The sequence below is a fragment of the Cyphellophora europaea genome, assembly GCF_000365145.1.
Source record: "Cyphellophora europaea CBS 101466 unplaced genomic scaffold supercont1.3, whole genome shotgun sequence".
Classification (NCBI taxonomy): domain Eukaryota; kingdom Fungi; phylum Ascomycota; class Eurotiomycetes; order Chaetothyriales; family Cyphellophoraceae; genus Cyphellophora; species Cyphellophora europaea.
In genome coordinates, this window is record NW_008481809.1 from 1,673,724 (window position 1) to 1,691,669 (window position 17,946).

The following is a 17,946-nucleotide window of genomic DNA, read 5'->3' on the forward strand; positions in this document are numbered from 1 at the left end:
AATTAACCTATAGTATTCCATTGGCACGTGAGTACCGAGAAGGAGAACTGGAGAAGGAGAACTGGATTATAGAAGCGGACTGGTTCCAGGTCTGAATGGATGGACGTTGACAAGACGGAGAAAGGATGCGCACTTCTAGGAAGCAGGATCCGTCTCGAATGTTCATCAGAAGTCGGGGCATAGATCTCAGGCGTGCAGTGGACCTGGAGGACGATTAAGTAGGTGTTAATGGCCTGGGGAAAAGACCTGAGCCCTAAAGCAGCGACGTGGCCGCAGCGGCTGCGGGTTCCGTCATCGTGCCAAGTCGAGCCCTCAGAAGCAAGCGAGCGATACATGTCACCAGCCACCACCACTTGGACTCCTTTGCGCGACCTTCCACCTCTCTATCGACGTCTCAGCACACCATGTCGGTCGAACTCAATCCCCCTGAGTTGGGCTTCAAGCGTAAGTCTGCCGCTATACCACCGCGCTCCAATCTAATTGTGACCACAGGCCCCTTCAACGAGGAGCGAGCCGTGAGCCTCCAGCTTACCAACAGCACCGCTGAGTCCGTTGCCTTCAAGGTACATTATTCCCAGCCAGATAGATCATTGGGCGCACACTAACTCCGTCTTAGGTCAAGACAACCGCGCCGAAGCAGTATGTTCGATAGCCGCGCTCATGGCCTCTTTTACTGACCTGGGTAGATACTGCGTACGCCCTAACTCTGGCATCATCCGGCCGCACGACCATGTCGAGGTCCAGGGTAAGCCATTCCCATTTGCATGCACACGCGAGTTCCGCTAACTCTCCATAGTCCTCCTTCAAGCGATGAAAGAAGAACCCCCTCTGGACTATAAGTGTCGCGACAAGTTCCTCGTCCAATCCGTTGCCCTCGATAGTTCTCACAACCCCGACGACGGCCTCACCACCCTGTGGTCTGCAATTGAGAAGACCTCCAAGAGCAGTATCCAGGAGAAGAAGATTCGCGTCAACTTCCTGGCCCCTGGCGCACCCACACCCAATGGCGTTTCCTCCGAGATGGAGGAGAAGCCCCCCTCATACACTGCCACGTCTCCCTCTCCGCAATTCGACTCTCCTGCTCCCCAGAAGTCGACCGTTGGCGACTCTGCGCGCTCCGCCGCCGAGGCCACTGGTGTCGCCGGCGCTGCCGCCGCTGTGTCCAGCGCCATCCCAACGAGCCAAGAAGAGCTCAAGTCTCAACTGGCTGCCGCCCAGGCTCAGATTGCCAAGCTCACTCAAGACATGAAGGATCCCGCTGTACGACAGCGCAAGGCTGCTCAAGCCGAAGAAAAGGTCCAGACCGTGGTTCAACAAAGTCAGAGTGGAGGTGTGCCGTTGCATATTGTGGCTGCCTTGTGCCTCTTCAGCTTCTTGGTGGCGTGGTTGTTCTTCTAGTGGAAGTTGTTTGCCTGTGTACTAACACGATCGATACATGACGGTGATTTTCCGGATCAGATTCTAAGATCACAGCCTGTACTCTCTCAATGAAAACGACCGATCTCAGACGTCAAGTTATTCACGGCGCTTTTATGACTATGCTCAATCTCGTACACCAGGACTTTACCCAGTATCTCAGCCGTGTGGCTGGGCCTCTCGGGGTCTTCAATCTGACGTGAAATGCAACCACCGAAGCCACCACTGGCTACATTCGGCCGTGACAACCTTAGGGACGTACCTTTCGTGGTGCACTGACTACGTCAGTGCGTCATCTCGCGGCCCGACAGTGTTTTGAAATCCTACCACAAAAGGTTCGTCGAATCAAGATCACCGGACTTCGCTCGCGGAAAGCACCAACTTTCCAAAAGAAACAGGTACTGGGTGATCTCTTTAGCTTCGAACATGGCCGTTACGAGGAGCTATAAAAATGCTACACACCGACCCTCAGGCACCCAAGCTGAGGATTCGACGCGTCGGACAGAACTTCCTGTAGCATGTCCAAGTCGGCCCGACGGGCTCAGAACTTCCCAGAATACACGATATCCGCCCGAGAATGGTAACTGACCTGACCACAGGAAGACTACTCACTCCTCCACCTATCGAATATTGCCACCTATGGGCTATCCGCCATGGTCTCCGCATTGGCACAGGTGTTTGCTGCTTTACTGACCCATCGGCACCCATATATACATCATGGAACTTTTATTTCCTTCACGCAAGCCCACTCAAAGCTGCCCAGAGCTGACGAGTATTCAAGGTGTCATTGACCTCGATCCAACGCCTCCGAAGACCCAGCAAGTTCATGCTCGTGCGGCGCGCCAGCTGGGGCTGCAGTGACAGCGTCGCCTGGGGTCTTAGCTCACAACATCCGACAACTTCGAGCCATGTACACAACGGCATCTGCTTTTGTTTTGGGCGAGCTGCTTGCCCCTGTCTGTAAGGGCATCGGCAGTGGTACGTAGAAGATCGTCATCATCAACTCACCGTGGAAGTGTTCTTGCCCCAAATTGATGCTTCCACTATCCACATCGAATGCTCCGTTGGGCTTTACAACGCCTTGGAGTCGCTCGTGCCTCATTCCCGAGTCATACGAAGCCCGAGCGTCCGGTCACCAAGGCTAGCGCGTGTCGATGACTGAGGACTGCTTCAGCCGTATCTCGAGTGAACTCTGGACGTAAACGTGTGACCTGGATACTGAACGGGCGAGCAGGTTTTGCATTATTGTCATACCGGTCGAGAAGCGCGGGCCGACTGCTACTGACGCTTCCTCCTGCTGGAGCTGCTGAAGAATGCAACGACAATGTAGAGCCCCGTAGAGCCCCGGGAAACATCAGGTCCTCCAACCCATGGTTCCAGGAATCAATTCACATTGAGGTGAGCCTTGAACATCTCAGCAGTGCCGTTCACCAGAGTGTCGCCAAGAGGCAGTGAAAGACTTGGCTTGGACTTTACCAACTCTGCATTTCTCATTGTACCTACAAGATACGCGACTTGCCTTATGGGAATGATGCGACCGAAGTACTAAGTCTTCGTCCTACCCGCTTAGTGAGCCAGACCTTGGCTCGTTCCAAGACAGCTGGTTGTTGGGCCATCCTTCTGTCACCGAGCGCCTCAGGATCTGCTGATCTACTTTCTGAAACTCGAGATTTGTACAACTTCTCCTGCTCTACCAACAGCTTCTTGCATAGCGGACAGCTGTTAGCGCCACGTATGACCCAGTTATCCAAACACCAAGAGTGGTAGACGTGGTTGCAGCGGAGCTGTCGGGTTCGGTCGCCCACCGATATGACTTCTAGACATATCGTACTACCCCAATTGTAAGCACGGTATTGCACCAGCGGGAGAGACATCTTACCAGACTTGTGTAGATGATTTGTAAAGGCTGCCGAAATAGTGGTTTGGACTCTTTAGAGTGTGTATCGGGCAGACTCTATCGAGCTCCTTCATTCGCAGCAGTGCGCTAGCCTCTGCAGGTCCTGCAGATGAGTCATACTGTCCACGTATCCCGTTCTTCCTGTAGCGGGTTGCTACCGCTACAAGGACAAATATCCTGGGACGCAAGTCAGCAATCGTGTCAGCGTTATCTCGGTGCACACACATCACACCGATCACCACGCAGGTGATGACTAGAGCATTTGAAACCCTTCCCTTGGCTTCTGAAGACGCTGCAACGGCCGAAGTGGCATCGTCTCGTTTGATCGCGATCGAGGAGCATGCTACGGACGAATAGTGCCTACTTTCTTGTGCGCGGTTTCGCTGTCGAGGTGCAAGTAAGTTCATCTTGCTTCAAGGGAGCAAAAATCTGGAGAGATGAAAAGACTGTGCAAAATACCAGAGCTTAGACGTCTTATCTTCTGTTGCCTCCAGCTGCGCCTTGTAACGAACCACGATGTCCGATTGGAAAACCTCCGCGTCGTTGCAAGAAGCGTTGACACGAGGCTGGCTGTGCTGACACCTCCCGAACTGCCATCTCTGCGTTGCTCAATGGTCTAAATCACGGTGGAGGGGTACTTGCTGTGAACTTAGATACTGTGCGGCTGAAGGGCTGTCAAGCCACTCCGCAGGTGACAGCATCAGCCCCCGGAACTGCCTAGGATTGCATTCCTCGGAAACATGAGCAATAGCAACATCGGAGCGCTCACTTGTGGTAGATCCAGAAATATCATTTGTCCCGAGTCAAAATCTGGTCAACAGGCCATTGTGAATTCTGAAATAAGACATGCCGAGATTCCGCCGCGCTACTTCTTGAAGAGCACGCCCACAATGTGCAGAGTAGTCCAGGGGTTGTTAAGCTGAATATCAGTTTGAGCCCCATTTTCCGTCGCACGCTGCGACCCTTTCCAACATGGACCGCGTATCTCTTGTTAGCTCGCAACCACCACACCAGTACCCCCAACTGAGTGGCATATGGAAGTACTGAAGAATTTGATCGATTGGTGTACCACTGAGAGCACTGTCACCGGAATTGCGCACATGCTCGCAGACCACCATCCTCCCACCAGGTTTCAGGGGAACATATAGCCCATGAATGGTAACCTGCTCGTCTGGCACGCCACAACACGAGAATGCAGACGACTTCAACGAATTCAACATTGGCTAGAGGGTCTCCACGTGCACCTGGCCTCTACCATGTCTGACTCTAGCCCCGACCTCGTCACTTTGGGTGCTCCTTGAACCTACATCCTGTGCCAATGTAGAGCACCTCTTCCTACCAAACGGAGGGGGTAGTTATGAGTTGATCGAGAAGTTCGCCTGCTGCATATAGCAACTGCGCAACTTTCATTGGATTTCGCCACTTAGCCATCCTCAAATATCTGGCACATTCTATGTCTGCCATGGGAGCTTAACGCAGTTCACCAATTCCTGACAAGCGGCTCTCTGATTTTCGTAACGTGCCAAACTCCACTTCTTTCTATAATGTAAAGTTCGTGCTCAGCAAACGCATCAGTAACTGCGAGGTTCTCTCCGCCGCCGACTCTGATCGAGCCAAGTGTCAGGCTATCACGCGAGTCAGTGATATCGGTCTGACCCCGGCTCCTGCGAGCAGGTAGCCCTAAGAGATCCATGCCTAGACAGAAGGTGAGCTTTCAGACTCCGGTGGTAGTTGTTTCAGATATCCAACCACAAAGGCCGGAAGCAATGTGATGAGGACAGCTGGGCACAACATGTTGAGATTACTCTTGGATGTTCGTGTGCGGGGAGTTGAGCATTCCATCATGAGCTATCTATTAGCAGCCCATTAGAGTTTACTTAAATACACCTTGGATATTATGACCGAGCTTGCGGATGATATCTGTACAGGCGCGGTTGGTGCTCCAGGGTTCGGGGTCTGGGCTCTGGGGTTCTTGGAACTTGGCCCGAAGTCCCCGTTGCAGATCCTTGTTGACTACACGTAATATCTCCGATGTATATAAAGACGTTATAGTAGGAGAGCGTACCAGTGGTGTTCCTTGCTAGCTTGGTATGCATTCAGAGCGACGAGATCTTCAAGGAAACTCAACAGTGCGAACTCGAAATTCTTACCTCTCTCGATCAGATCGGTGATGGATGGTCCCCCCACGACTAGTCTGTTATCTTTGACGCAGTCTAAGTTCTTGAGCTTCATTAACTCCCGCACAAACGTTGCTTTATGTTTTTGACTGACGTTCAAATTGAAACGGAAGAATACTAGAGTCGCAAATTAGCACAAATCCACTCCTTTGAAAGCAGAGGAAGTTCAAGTACATACCCATGTGAACGATCCTCATCGTGTAAGAACACTAGGGTTGAGGAGGACAAGACCAGAGCTGCACGGGCCAGGACCAGAGCGCACAAGTGTTCGAGGCTGGAATTCACCACTGCAAAAGAAGGAATCCGAGCACTATATGTCGCACCCGTAGCCTCCGGGTCATCTTTCGGTCCCAGTCCCCTGGCGGCTGTCTTCGGGGAGAAGCTGATCTACCACGGTTGGCATCATACTAGTTGCGGTGCTTTTGATCAGTTGCTTGAGCATGTAGTATTGTTGAGATATAGATGAAACATAGTTTTCAAGACCTCGAACTAGCAAGCAGGTATTCATTTAGAAAAGACTGAACTAACCGTTGGGTTTGTAATCATGGCTACAGTAACCCGTAATACTAGTATTCTCGGTCTTGGCTAAGAGACCGGTCTTGGAGCTCCGCCCTTCCTTTCCACCCTGTCGCTGATACCATAAAGCGCTCGACTTCGACTGGCGAATGCAATTCAAAAGGCATCATCCACAATGACTTCTTCTCCCGACAATAACAGAACTTACCGCATTCTGCACGATGCACGCCAAGGTGGCGACAGTGTTGGGGCCTATAATTGGTAAGCGACGTCATGGCCTGCACGGCGACTTCAGGCCAACAAGCTAATAACCTGGCAGCTAAAATGACGACGGCGTCATGGCAGTAATCAGAGCTACCGAGATCTGCAACTCTCTAGCCATCATTCATCTTTTCCCCTGGACAATGCATTTCCAGGGCCCGGCCTTCGTGCGTTACGTGGTGGGGCTGCGCATGCAGCACACGCACCTATAGCCGTGCATCTTGACCACTGCATTAAGCCGTCCGATGTTGAGCTGGGGTTGTCGTTGCCTTTCGACTCGATCATGGTCGATGCATCCTGTCAAGATCCAGAAGAAAATGTTACAGCATGCGCAAAGATTGTCCAGAGCGCGAACGCTAAAGGAATCGCCATCGAGGCAGAGATGGGCCGCATAATGGGCTCTGGGGACGCACTGCCACGTATGGAGAGGAGTCTAGAAAGTCTAATGACAGACCCAGACATTGCTAAGGTCTTCATTAAGCGCACTGGAGTGCAGTTTCTTGCCTCCTCGTTTGGAAATATTCATGGCCACTATGGCGCGATGAGGGCAGAAGATGTGTGGAAAGTCACTCTGTAAGGCAGACAGCGCGCGCTCAGACTGCATGTTTCAAGCAATTAGCTAACTCATGAACCAGACCTTCCGGGGTCAACTCAGCTGTGCCTGACATCGCCTTGGTGTTGCATAGAACCCATGGCGTATCGGATGAATTGTTTCTAGAGGCAGCAAAACGCGGAGTCACGATGATCAATCTCAATCAGACGGTAAAGAAAGATTATACGGATTTCACATCACGGTATGCCGGCACTTTGGAGCTTACAGAGCTCAAGGCTCAAGGTGTCGCGGTGTACGCCTTCCTTTCCCCTTCTTCCCCCTAGGTTTAACGTCGTTCATCCTGCTTTGCAGCGCTCTGAGCCGGAATACCCACGCTGTATAAGAGCGAATACTCCAAGTCATCTAGTATTTGCAATTCCTTGTGAAAAGGTGTGGGTTCCCGCATATTACTACGCAAACCCATACAACAAGCCACTCTTGCTAGTGATTGACTCAAGGACAGAAACGTACATTGGGTATGCACGATCAGGCTGGGTCCAAATCAGTCATGCCGCCGCAGTAAACCAGAATCGTTTCCTGCCTATCGATCAAAAAGGGGTCGACTCGGATATACCGAGTCGAACGAAGCCCCTGAGCTTCCAGATATCAGATTCTTGCAAATACGAAACGGCTTCAGTAGACTCATGTTGTAAGCGATCGAAAATCGTTAATGAACAAGTACCGCCAAGTGTGATAAGGATGTCAGCGGCCACCCATCACACGCTAGAGGGACATTTGGCAGGTCGCCTCTCTGCGGCCACTCACTTGCGGCACCGAGAATTCTCGCACTAAGTAGGGATCTTTGGCATCACTCTTGCAACGCAAGCCACGTCTCCGATATCTCATGTGGTGGGCAAGTACCCCGGTATTTTGGCGGGTATGTGAGCCGGCCGTTCCGGCCGAGCTCCACTTAGAACCCAGACCGCCCTTTCCCTATTTCAGCCGACCAAGGTCAACTAGAGTCGCGTGGCAGGGTTCTTACACTTCCGTTAAAGTGCCGCTCGGTTGAGAGAATCTGCTGCTGAGGGTGGCCATTAGATTGTCAGCTGGAGGGGTAATATCCTCTACTCCAAGGAGCTACGGTAGTACACCAAAACAATGGAGCATTTAAAGCCAGGATTTACAGTGTTCGGCTCGCCTTGAACCATACGTTCGGGTATTCTGCCATCTCCTTTTTACATTTCGTCTCGCTAAGGTCACCACATGACTACAAGTCTCCCCGCCTTCACAGCCTCACTGTGGTCTGTTGTGGGTTAGATAAATTACTAGTCCAACCAAGGGTCTGAGGAGGTCAGGGTTAAAAGCTTCTGGCATTGGGGACTCGTTCTGGCACCTTGCATTAGCCCGCATCTGAGCCATCACCGTGGCCTTCTTCGGATTCTCCTCTGCACACCCTCCTTGGCACACTCTCGGACCCAATCTCTGATCCTCCTCTTGATGGGACAAGGACTCCAGGTTTCGCGTCGGCGCTACCTGTCCTTCCCGCCCCAATCAAGCCCCGTACCTCCGAAACGTGACCAACATGACCCAGATAGAAGTCGCTGGGGCAACAACGTGGCCTGAAATTTTTTTTTTCTCAAAGTCGTGGTTGAAACCGGAAGTATACTAAATGTACAAGTATTCAGAGGTAATAAGTTCAGTGTTTGAAGCGGTTCATTGAATTAGCTACTCTATGAAAACGTGACATGTATGTGGCCCCAATATTTTGTAGTCTTCGGTGATGTGGTGAGCTGTAGAGCGTGCCAAGGCGGAAGTAAGGATAGAAACACTATGAGCTTGTCAAATCGCACGTTCGACTAAGAGAGGATTCGTGCCGAGCGCTAAAAGTTCTGCATGACCGCATCGTCGACTGCAACCGACGATGCAGAATAATCGCGGTTCGCCGGACGTAGATCCTCACTAGCCATAGCCTGCACCTTTTTCATCTTTGACACTTGCGCTTTTAGGTAGTCTGCGCTGAGGGGCGCAAAGAGTCCCATTTCCTCAATTTCTTTGTAAGGAATTCTCCGATCCCGAAGCTCTGAGAGTTTGGCTAGCTCTACAGGATTGAGCCTCCGTCGTCGACGTGTTCGGGAACAGTCGACGCCGTCGTGTGTACAGCGAGAGCAGGGAATGCCGCGCTTCGGGCTCGGGTCGCATTGGAAGGCATTCCCCGAGCACCTTTGACATGGTCTGTTGGAAATTGTTCGAGCGTTTGCTTTCGACTTTCTTCGACCACAAGCTTTGTCCTGAACAACTATGCTCTCGCTGGAATCGGGATCATAATCTGGGTCGTCTCTTTCTGATGGATTCTGGAGAAACTGAGCGTCAACGGAAATGGCTTCTGACAACCATCCGTCGCCATCTTCATCGTCGTCTCTGTATTCAGGTATACCGTCAGTCATATGCGATGGCTGAGTGTTGATGTCGCTACTGAGACGAATGGGGTCAGTTTTCTCAGCTGGCACCGAAGTTGCCAACACAGCATTGCTAGATAGGTCCAAGTCTTTGAAGAAAACCTCCAACTCGAGTGCCTTCGACTCGATTGCCAGCTCGAGGCTTCGCTTTTGCTCCGCCTCTCGAGCCAACTCCCCTAGTCTTCGGTCCACGTCGTTTTTGAGGCCGATCAAACGGTCGAGACCAGCCTGTTCCTCAGTGAATCTGACTTTGGCCTTTTCGAGACGAGATTCAAGGTCTTTGATTTCATCTCCACAGTTTTGAATGCGTTCGGCACCATGCAAGGCATCCTTCTCGTATGCGGCAAAGTCTGTCTGGAGGGACACTGTTTCATGCTGCTGCCAAACGCTTCTTTCGTTGATCGATTCGTATTTTTTTTGCAAATTTCTGAATTCATCGAGTGCCTCCGTACGTTTCCGAAGCTCATTCCGGAGCACATCGCACGAGTTGAGGAAGATATGGTTACTGAGAATTGTCTGAGCAGGCGAGAAAGTGGTGTGGGCCATTATGGGAGAGCTGTGCAACAGAAGGTGTCGTAGGCAGAAGTGGTAAACGAGTCGACTTGGATGGGCTTGAAGACCTGGTCTGTCTTCGCAAGGAGGTCATCAGATCCCGATGAAGGCTGTAGAATGACAACAGGGGTTCGGAAATTTGTAGCAGAAGGAGATGAGAGGGTTGGCAACAGGAATACCACCAGGCACAGCAACACCAGAGGTCGTAGTTCCTGGCAGGAGGGAGATCTTACCGGCTCGGCTTGCCTTCGATACGCAGGAGCAAAAAGCATCTCAATAGGTGAACCAACAAGATTTCGCTCAAGTCGAATATATGATACAGGGCTATGCGAGAGACAGCTGGCGCGTGTGATTCCCAGCCTATTAACAGCTTCCCCGGAGCCGATCCGTTCAATGCCTGCGGCGTCCTGGCCAGGAATACGAACCTTAGCGCGACCGGCCCCCTCCCCCGGTTCCACCAGGCATTCAAGGCTTGATGCATATCACGCTAGTGGGTTGCTACGATTATTAAATTTTTAGCGTAATTGTTTGACGCGCGCTACCTTTGCTTCTTCTGCATCAGTACTTTATGCCACTCTCCTATGCTCAGAACGCGGCGGTGTGCACGTTTTCGAACCTGGCAGAGGTTACATGTGCAGCCGAACGAGAAAAGACTTGTCTTGCTCCGACCCACCCACACCATACACGACAAACCGCAGGGAAACCGAGGCGTGTTGAGGCAACGGTGAAGTCGTCACCAGTCCCAAATGTATTGTCTTATTCGAGTCGGAATTCTTGTGGCGTTTCAGAGTACTGGGCTTGGTCTCCGTACCAGTGCTACATCGGTCTGTAAGGCTAATTCAAGTCTGGAAGCACTCGCGAATAGTTCCCAGCTCAACAACTTTAGTCGTCCGAGCTTTCAAGCTCGATCCCGAGGGACTGTCTTTGGGTTTCTGTTTGGCTGGGCTATACAACCATGGCTTCTAGCATTCGATCCACTGTGCCGCTGACGGCGCGCTAAGTGTGGCGAAAGCCGTGGTACCTGCGACGAGAACAGAGATGGATTACGTGCGTCAGTCAGCTTTTGCGTCGCGGGCTAAGTCTCTCTCGGTGGCCGGGTATGACCTGTAGGCTATGGCATCGTCAGTGCCCACGAGCGCGCACGTTGCTTCCACCGTACCCCAGATTAGCTCTTCCTTATGAGCTCGACGTTCATTGTCGACATCCGAGTCAGATAGAGAACGTTGATACTGGAGGTAACCATCTCTCCGACCCCAGAGACATGTTTTACGTCCCAGGACTTGATTCCTAGTGTACTTTGTGCAGGCATTGATCGGCTGACCTGCAATGAGCGGAAAAACTAATGGCAGGACAGGTGACGTGGGCGACATCACACGTACTGGACTTAGGCGCTGAGTGATCTCAAGATGCATGCACGCCGGGGCGGAAGACATCCCCTCGCGCTAGCTCAGGTGGCTGAGTGGCCGGGTGGCTCTCAAGTCGACTGCCGCATCAACTCAGGGGCGGAAATAGTGTTCAGCAGGTAGCCAAAGTCTTTGCTAAGCACACAGGACTCTTTGTTCTCTACGGGATCTCGGACTAGTGGGAGACGGGATCGCATAACACGCGACAGGCTGTCGGATTTTGAGTCACTCACAACACTACTGACGTGCCAAAGGGGTGGAAAGGGTGGTGTGTGATGCTTGCAACGCTGGCAGCTATTCACTCTGCAGCAATGTGGACGTGAAATCAAAGAATACCATTGAGCCGGTCAATATCATTAACATCGACAAAGCATGCACCAGAGAACAAAAATAGTTGATACAGTAGATGTCAATTCGTTTAAGGTTTCGGATGGATGTTCGGGCGTCGTCGTCGGGGGCGGGTCAACTTCTAAGTTACGATGAGTAATCTCGGAGCAAATCAACTAGGTAGTCGAAGTCCCCTGCGGAGGTGGGGCTTATGGGTAAAGCCCGGGGCATTGGGTACCTACGTGTAACCTAAGGGGCAGGCGACCCGAGAGCTATAACTCTCGATCTTGCATCTCCAGAAATTCTAGCTATTTCTCGCTCTCAACGCTTCCTAACAAACTACGACCACCTTCATCTACGACCACGCCTATCTGCGAAGATACCGCCTGAACTCTTTGACAGTGATTCCAGACATCCATCAGGCCCCAACAGTTGTACTTGACCCATCTTGCCATGTCGGACGGCGTGGTACAGACCTGGCCGCGCGCCTTGTTGCAAGTCGAGGGCGCCTGTGTCTTCGGCTCGACAATCTGGGCATATTCGCAATTAGGGGAATCGTGGTGGACATTCGCAAGCGTCCTCTTGTTACCAGACCTTGGAATGGTTGGGTATCTATCCAATACCAGACTGGGCGCTGCCATCTATAATTCAGTCCACACAGAGACACCGCCGATTCTCCTGCTATGTACTGCCCTAGCACGCCGGGACAATAGGCTCACAGGACTGGCCCTGTGCTGGCTAGCACACATCGGAATGGACCGCATGCTTGGGTATGGGCTTAAGTATGGCACTCGCTTTGGTCACACGCATCTGTCATTCATAGACTTTGGCAAGAAGACTGGTGACAAAGCCAGCACATCTTGAGAGCTGGGGAAAAGGGCCAGTTTAGTGTTGTGACGGATTACTTCCCAGCCTTCGGTGTTAAAGTACAAGGCCTGGCCTTCTGCACCGACAACCGGCTCATCTCACGAACTAAAGCAAAGGCAACTGTCATCCACTGCAAGACAATGCGGGAATCTTGAATCCATGCAACCTGATGCCTCGAGATAATGATAGTATACGCCCAGTCTAGATCAGCCAAGGCTGGGAGTACAATAGCCTCGGCCTGTCTCGGCCCCGCTCTCTGTACCTCGCCCTCACTAGTAGTCGTGGAAGACGATTAAACACATCGCTTGACTCCATATCGTCCGCATGAACTCAGCTTGTATACTATCCAGCTTCAAGTGCAAACTGAAGGATTTGCCTGAACCGATCCCACCCGCTGCAGCAAACACTCTACTCACTACCAACACCTCAGCATGGCTCCAACGCTCCACCTAGACTTCCACTACGACATTTCCTGCCCCTTCGCCTACATCGCATCCCTCCGCCTGCCCTTCCTTCAACGCCGACATCCAGACCTGGTCATCGCTTACCGCCCCGTCCTTCTCGGGGCGCTATACCGGGCCACTTCCGCGCCACAGGGCGCCGCCGGCTCTGCCTCCGACACGTTCAACCCGACCAAGCGCAACGTTACGTCTGCGGCTTTTGCGCGCACTCTGCGTCGTCTGGGAGTGCCGCATCGACAACCCCCGAAGCATCCTCTCAAGACGACCAGAGCACTGAGGTTGCTCTACTGCGTGCAGGGATCGGAGAGGGTGGCATTGACAGCGGGGTTGTATCGAGCCTATTGGGTCGAGGGCCAGGATGTCGGTGACGTTGAAGTACTGCAGGATGTGGTCAAGCGGTGTGAAGGCCTAAGTGCAGGAACAAAGGGAGCAGTGACCGGACTGCTTGAGACGGGCGATTTCGAAGGTACGGAGCAGAGACGAGAACTGCAGGACACGACGGACTTGGCGCTGCAGAGGGGAGCTTTTGGTGTGCCGGCGCTTTGGGTACTGGAGGAGAAAAGGCTGTACTGGGGGCAAGACCGGATGCATTTTGTGGACAAAGCCCTGTATGCACTGGAGAAGCAAGGAAGTGAGAGTCTAGCGTTGGAGGCTTTCATGCCTCGATCCGTGCCTGTGACAAAAAGAGCCGTGCCCGATGGCGAAGAGGTGAAGCTGGAATTTTGGTACGACTTTAGCAGCCCATGGGCATTCTTGGGTTGGACTCAGCTGGCGAGAGTGCAGCGGGCTTGTGGCCCGAGGCTGAAGATAGTGATGAAGCCATTTTTGCTGGGTATCCTGTTCAGAGAGTACGTTTCCCTGTTCTCGATCTGGAGCCATCGAACTGACATTTCCCTCTCTCCAGAATTGGCGCCCCGAACCTGCCAATGGCTACAGTGTCCGAAGCCAAGCGCAAGTACCAACAGCTGGATCACAATGACTGGTGTCAGTGGTGGAACGACATCAATCGACAGAACGGCCTCCCTGACAAAGAGATCAGCTTCCACTGGGCAGACATTTTTCCCATACGCACGCCTGCAGTCCTGAGGGCTGTGCTCGTCGAGCCGAAACTGGTCGACGTATTATGTGAGTTCAGAAGTACATGGTGAGTAGGCGAGTGGCTAACGACAGAACAGTCAGAGGGTGTTGGGAACGCAATCTGGATATGGCTTCCGATAAAGTCCTTCACTCTGTGATTGCCGAAGCAGGCTATGATGCCGACAGTGTCCTAGCTTGCGCTAACAGTGCAGAAGTGAAGCAGAAACTCAGAGACCTGACGAAGGAAGCCAAAAACATTGGCCTCTGCGGGGTACCAAGCTATCGAGTCTTCAGACGGACAATCGGAGACGACGAGCAGTCTTGGAAGCTTAGCAGTGACACTATCTGGGGTCAAGACGAAATAGCCGTGGTGGAGGACCTGATCTCGGGCTGGGATGGAAAAAGCAGAGCGTTTGAGGCTGGGGCACAAGAAGAGTCTCGGAGAGGTAATGCCAAGCTGTAAGCCGGAATATCATTGACGAAAAGCGATGAACCAGCCAACGGATCCTTGTGGAGGACACATCAAAGCTTGCTAGCCCTATCTGCATACTCGACCTTGATGGTGTACTTTGAGTCCCAGTGCATCGACCAGTAGTCATCCCATATTCGCTTAGTAATCGGTCCAACTCTTCCATCTCCCACGTTTTTACCGTCGAGGCTCGTGATGGGCATGATACCCCCAGCTGTAGTGCACATGAAGATCTCGTCGCTTTCATACGCGAGCTCGACTGGGACGACCTCGCATCGTACCTCAATGCCGTTCGCTCGCGCAACATCAAAGACGCTTTTGCGGGTCACGCCCTCTAGGACTCCTCGGTCAGGCGTATACAAGACGGCGTCTTTGATCAAGACGATGTTGAAGCCCGAACCTTCGGTGAGGTTGCCGTCGCCATCGGTCAGGAAGGGATACTGGGCGCCGCGGTCCCGCGCCTCGTACATTGCCCGCGTCAGGTCACCCCATTGCAGATTCTTGACTGTGGGATCCATGGCTCCCGGAGGAACTCGCCGGACGGTTCGGGCAACGATTGCGTCGCCACCGCTGCGCTGTATCTGGGGTGCCATCACCCAGATGTAGGGGATAATGAACAGGTACAGGTTATTGACGAGATCCTCCGCCTTGGCGTCACGAACACCCTGGAGGCCTCGCGTAACAATCAGCTCTACGAAAGCGTCGCGAATGCCGGATTGCGCCGCCATATCGAGGAGTATGTGCTTGATCTCGTCCTTCGGCCTGGGCAGGCGTAAGCGGAGCTTCTTGCAGCTCGCCTCAAGTCGGTCCAGGTGATCATCGAGACGGAAGAAACGCCCATCCCATATCGCTGGCACGTCGTAAGTGAGGTCGCTGTGTAGGAAGCCCTGATCCTTGAGAGGGATTCGGGCATCGTTGAAAGGCACCATCTCTCCCGCCACCCATGCGAGGCCCTGAGAGAAGCGGTGGCTGCTCTTTTCTAGGACAGCCTTGCGCGACTCGTAGTTTCCGAAGATCCTTTCCATGGTCGCCATGGCGAAAGGTATATCATGGGCCTGTTGTGTCAGGTCAGCGTGGATGAGAAATGTATAGAGTCTTCTCGATCGAGGGGGGGTTAGTAGCTGCACAATGTCGAACTAGCGTCGTTCTCCGTTGACCACGTCGGGTCATGACTGAGATGGAGTGTGGATCTCCGGATGCGCCTGAATCGATCAACCAATGAATCGGGTTCTAAGAGAGACCTCTAATCAAGCTCAAAGATATAGTTGGTTGGTAGTTGAAGCAAGTCGGATCGTCTGCGCCGCTTCTAGCAAGCCTAGTGAAGAATCAATAGAGCAAAAGGTCAAAGAAACAATCATGTTTTTCCTGGCGGAGCACTTCGAGCATAGTGCCTCTCATATTGTACTCGTGACCCGGATACAAGGACGACCCATTCGTCGTTCCGGTCGACAGCGCCACTGCATAGACCCTTAGAATTCATAACGCGTTAAGGTCCAGTGTAATACTCACACCAACCTCATAACTTTAATATATAAAGGCGACCCACCAAACATCACACAGCAGAATTTCTACGACTAGTGCTTGTAGACACTCTCTTCTTCTCCAACCTCCTCCACTTCTGGCGTACAGCTTCGTTGGACGTCCCAAGGTGCGTGGCGATGCCGCTGGAAGCCACGCCCTCCGTCCTGAGTTGACGTAGAATCTGGCATCTGTCCTTTGTCCACCACCCTACGACACGAGACAATTGCTGTGCCGAAGGAGGGCTGGCACAGCGGACACCACTGCTGGTGCGGGAGGAGCATTCAATGCCGGTGGGCCAGGTCGTTCGGAGAGATGGACGTTGAAAACATTATCTTGCCTGGTGACGTCGTCTTCCAGCTTGAGATGATAGCTGAGTGGACCGACACTGTTTTGGAGCTTGGTGTGGAACCTAGTGTGCCGTGAGACCCATCCCATGCAGGAACGTTGGAAAGTGAAAAAGTCCTTCAATGGGGAAGGGGACGGACGAGAGATTTTGTAAAGTTATCCGGGAAAGGCCATCAGCGAAGATGGAATGGAAGAGCATTAGTCGAATATACATACATAGGTGGTACGTAGATCAGATCAGCCTTATGACTTTGTCATCGTAGACTGAGTTCAGAAATTCTACGTGGCATAATGTTAGTCGCATGAGTGGTGCCTGCAGTTGGTCAATGCCGCAACAGACGGAGGTGAAGATACATCAAATTGAGAACCGACATATGACAGGTAAGAGGTGGTTGGAAGTGGCATGGGACGCGTCAGGCTGATTTAAAACATGATGGAGACCTGTCTAAGAGCTGACTTGGTAACGCGTTCAAAGTAGCGAGATTTTGGCATGATTCGTCAAAGAGCAGGACGGCGAACAGGAAAAGCAATGCAGGAGCATGATCTTCCGCTAATGGCAATGCCCCGGCCTTGCAAACATCACTTGGGCTCAATCGACGGCACAAGAACGCAGGACCTCGCTAAGCGTGTCATATTGGTCCTCTCCGCCAAAACTTCGGGTTCCAACGTCTGCCGTGGTGACTGTATGCGTGTGGCAACAGTGATAGTAGATGCCGGCTCCGGCGTCTTCACGACCGATGCGCACTGTATCGGTCGTCTCAGTGGAACGCACACCTCAACGCCAGCTTGCTTCTGAATTGGTGGAGAGGCAGTAATCTGCAACTGTGAAGTGTCTGGAACGGAGCACTTCGACTTTCGGAAATCGTGCTTCCGAGTGTCTGTGCTTTGTCGTGCTCGCCATTCAATCTTTCGGGCGAGGTGCTTGAAAGTCTGCAGTTCATCGTCGACTGCCACGATTTCGTCCTGAAGTTCCAACACTTGAGTCTTGAGTTCGGCACCCGTTGCCGCCTCCATTTCCAGAAGCCGGAGCTCGTGTGCAATGGCGGTGCGTGACGCTTCGTAGTCTTTCAACCGCTGTTGTTCTTCCATAATGCGTTTCCGGCATTCACTTTTCCTCTTGACAAGATCGTCGCTGCTCCGTGCTAGCTGATTCAGACGGGTGCTGCGTGTTGGGGCGCAGGCGGAGTGGCTGTCATAGCGTGCCTTCAGGCGCGCAAGGCGGCTGCGCTTAGTGGCGACGAGGTCTTCCGCCTCTTGAAACGAAGTAGCTAGATTGTTGAACAAGGAATATGGCATTTCTCATGGCCCGTATGTAGCAACTTGGTCTGGCATTAAGTCGTCATACTTGGAGCTGTGAGGAAGTGGGCGAATGTACACTGCGCAGTCTTATACAGCTGTGTGACGCGAGAGTTGTTGTCGTTCATGATCGCGGTGAGGCAGGGCAGACCCCTGGAACATCGGGAGGAGGCAGCATATGTGACATAGACTGCAGCCAGTGTTCGGCAGTCCAGTCAGAGACTGAAACTATTTGGGTGGACTCGGCCTTCTGTAGCAAATCAGCTGAATTGGCCCAAATACGAATGTTTGACACGATCGACGACCAGACGCACCCTTAGGTTGGGTGCGTGCAGTGCCTAGACCAGTCGGCACTGTAATGGGCGGAAGAGTC

General features: G+C 52.5%; 6 protein-coding genes across 6 annotated transcripts; 3 read left to right on the forward strand and 3 right to left on the reverse strand.

Annotated features, from left to right (window-relative positions):
• Window positions 1–404: 404 nt before the first annotated feature.
• On the forward strand, window positions 405–1,398 carry HMPREF1541_03533 (uncharacterized protein; the record flags this gene model as incomplete). Its single annotated transcript, XM_008717884.1, has 5 exons — window positions 405–444; window positions 493–563; window positions 617–639; window positions 687–745; window positions 797–1,398. 5 exons carry the CDS (start codon window positions 405–407, stop codon window positions 1,396–1,398), a joined length of 795 nt encoding a protein of 264 aa, XP_008716106.1.
• A 2,906-nt stretch (window positions 1,399–4,304) lies between these two features.
• Window positions 4,305–4,415, reverse strand: HMPREF1541_03534 (uncharacterized protein; the record flags this gene model as incomplete). Its single annotated transcript, XM_008717885.1, has 1 exon — window positions 4,305–4,415. One exon carries the CDS (start codon window positions 4,413–4,415, stop codon window positions 4,305–4,307), a length of 111 nt encoding a protein of 36 aa, XP_008716107.1.
• Window positions 4,416–6,550: 2,135 nt separating this feature from the next.
• On the forward strand, window positions 6,551–7,143 carry HMPREF1541_03535 (uncharacterized protein; the record flags this gene model as incomplete). The annotated part of the gene is made up of 2 exons (XM_008717886.1): window positions 6,551–6,840; window positions 6,903–7,143. The coding sequence occupies 2 exons, from the start codon at window positions 6,551–6,553 to the stop codon at window positions 7,141–7,143; spliced, it is 531 nt and encodes a 176-aa protein (XP_008716108.1).
• Window positions 7,144–8,679: 1,536 nt separating this feature from the next.
• On the reverse strand, window positions 8,680–9,801 carry HMPREF1541_03536 (uncharacterized protein; the record flags this gene model as incomplete). Its single annotated transcript, XM_008717887.1, has 1 exon — window positions 8,680–9,801. The coding sequence occupies one exon, from the start codon at window positions 9,799–9,801 to the stop codon at window positions 8,680–8,682; it is 1,122 nt and encodes a 373-aa protein (XP_008716109.1).
• Window positions 9,802–12,835: 3,034 nt separating this feature from the next.
• Window positions 12,836–14,405, forward strand: HMPREF1541_03537 (uncharacterized protein; the record flags this gene model as incomplete). Its single annotated transcript, XM_008717888.1, has 3 exons — window positions 12,836–13,713; window positions 13,770–13,990; window positions 14,041–14,405. 3 exons carry the CDS (start codon window positions 12,836–12,838, stop codon window positions 14,403–14,405), a joined length of 1,464 nt encoding a protein of 487 aa, XP_008716110.1.
• A 59-nt stretch (window positions 14,406–14,464) lies between these two features.
• Window positions 14,465–15,445, reverse strand: HMPREF1541_03538 (uncharacterized protein; the record flags this gene model as incomplete). Its single annotated transcript, XM_008717889.1, has 1 exon — window positions 14,465–15,445. The coding sequence occupies one exon, from the start codon at window positions 15,443–15,445 to the stop codon at window positions 14,465–14,467; it is 981 nt and encodes a 326-aa protein (XP_008716111.1).
• Window positions 15,446–17,946: the final 2,501 nt, after the last annotated feature.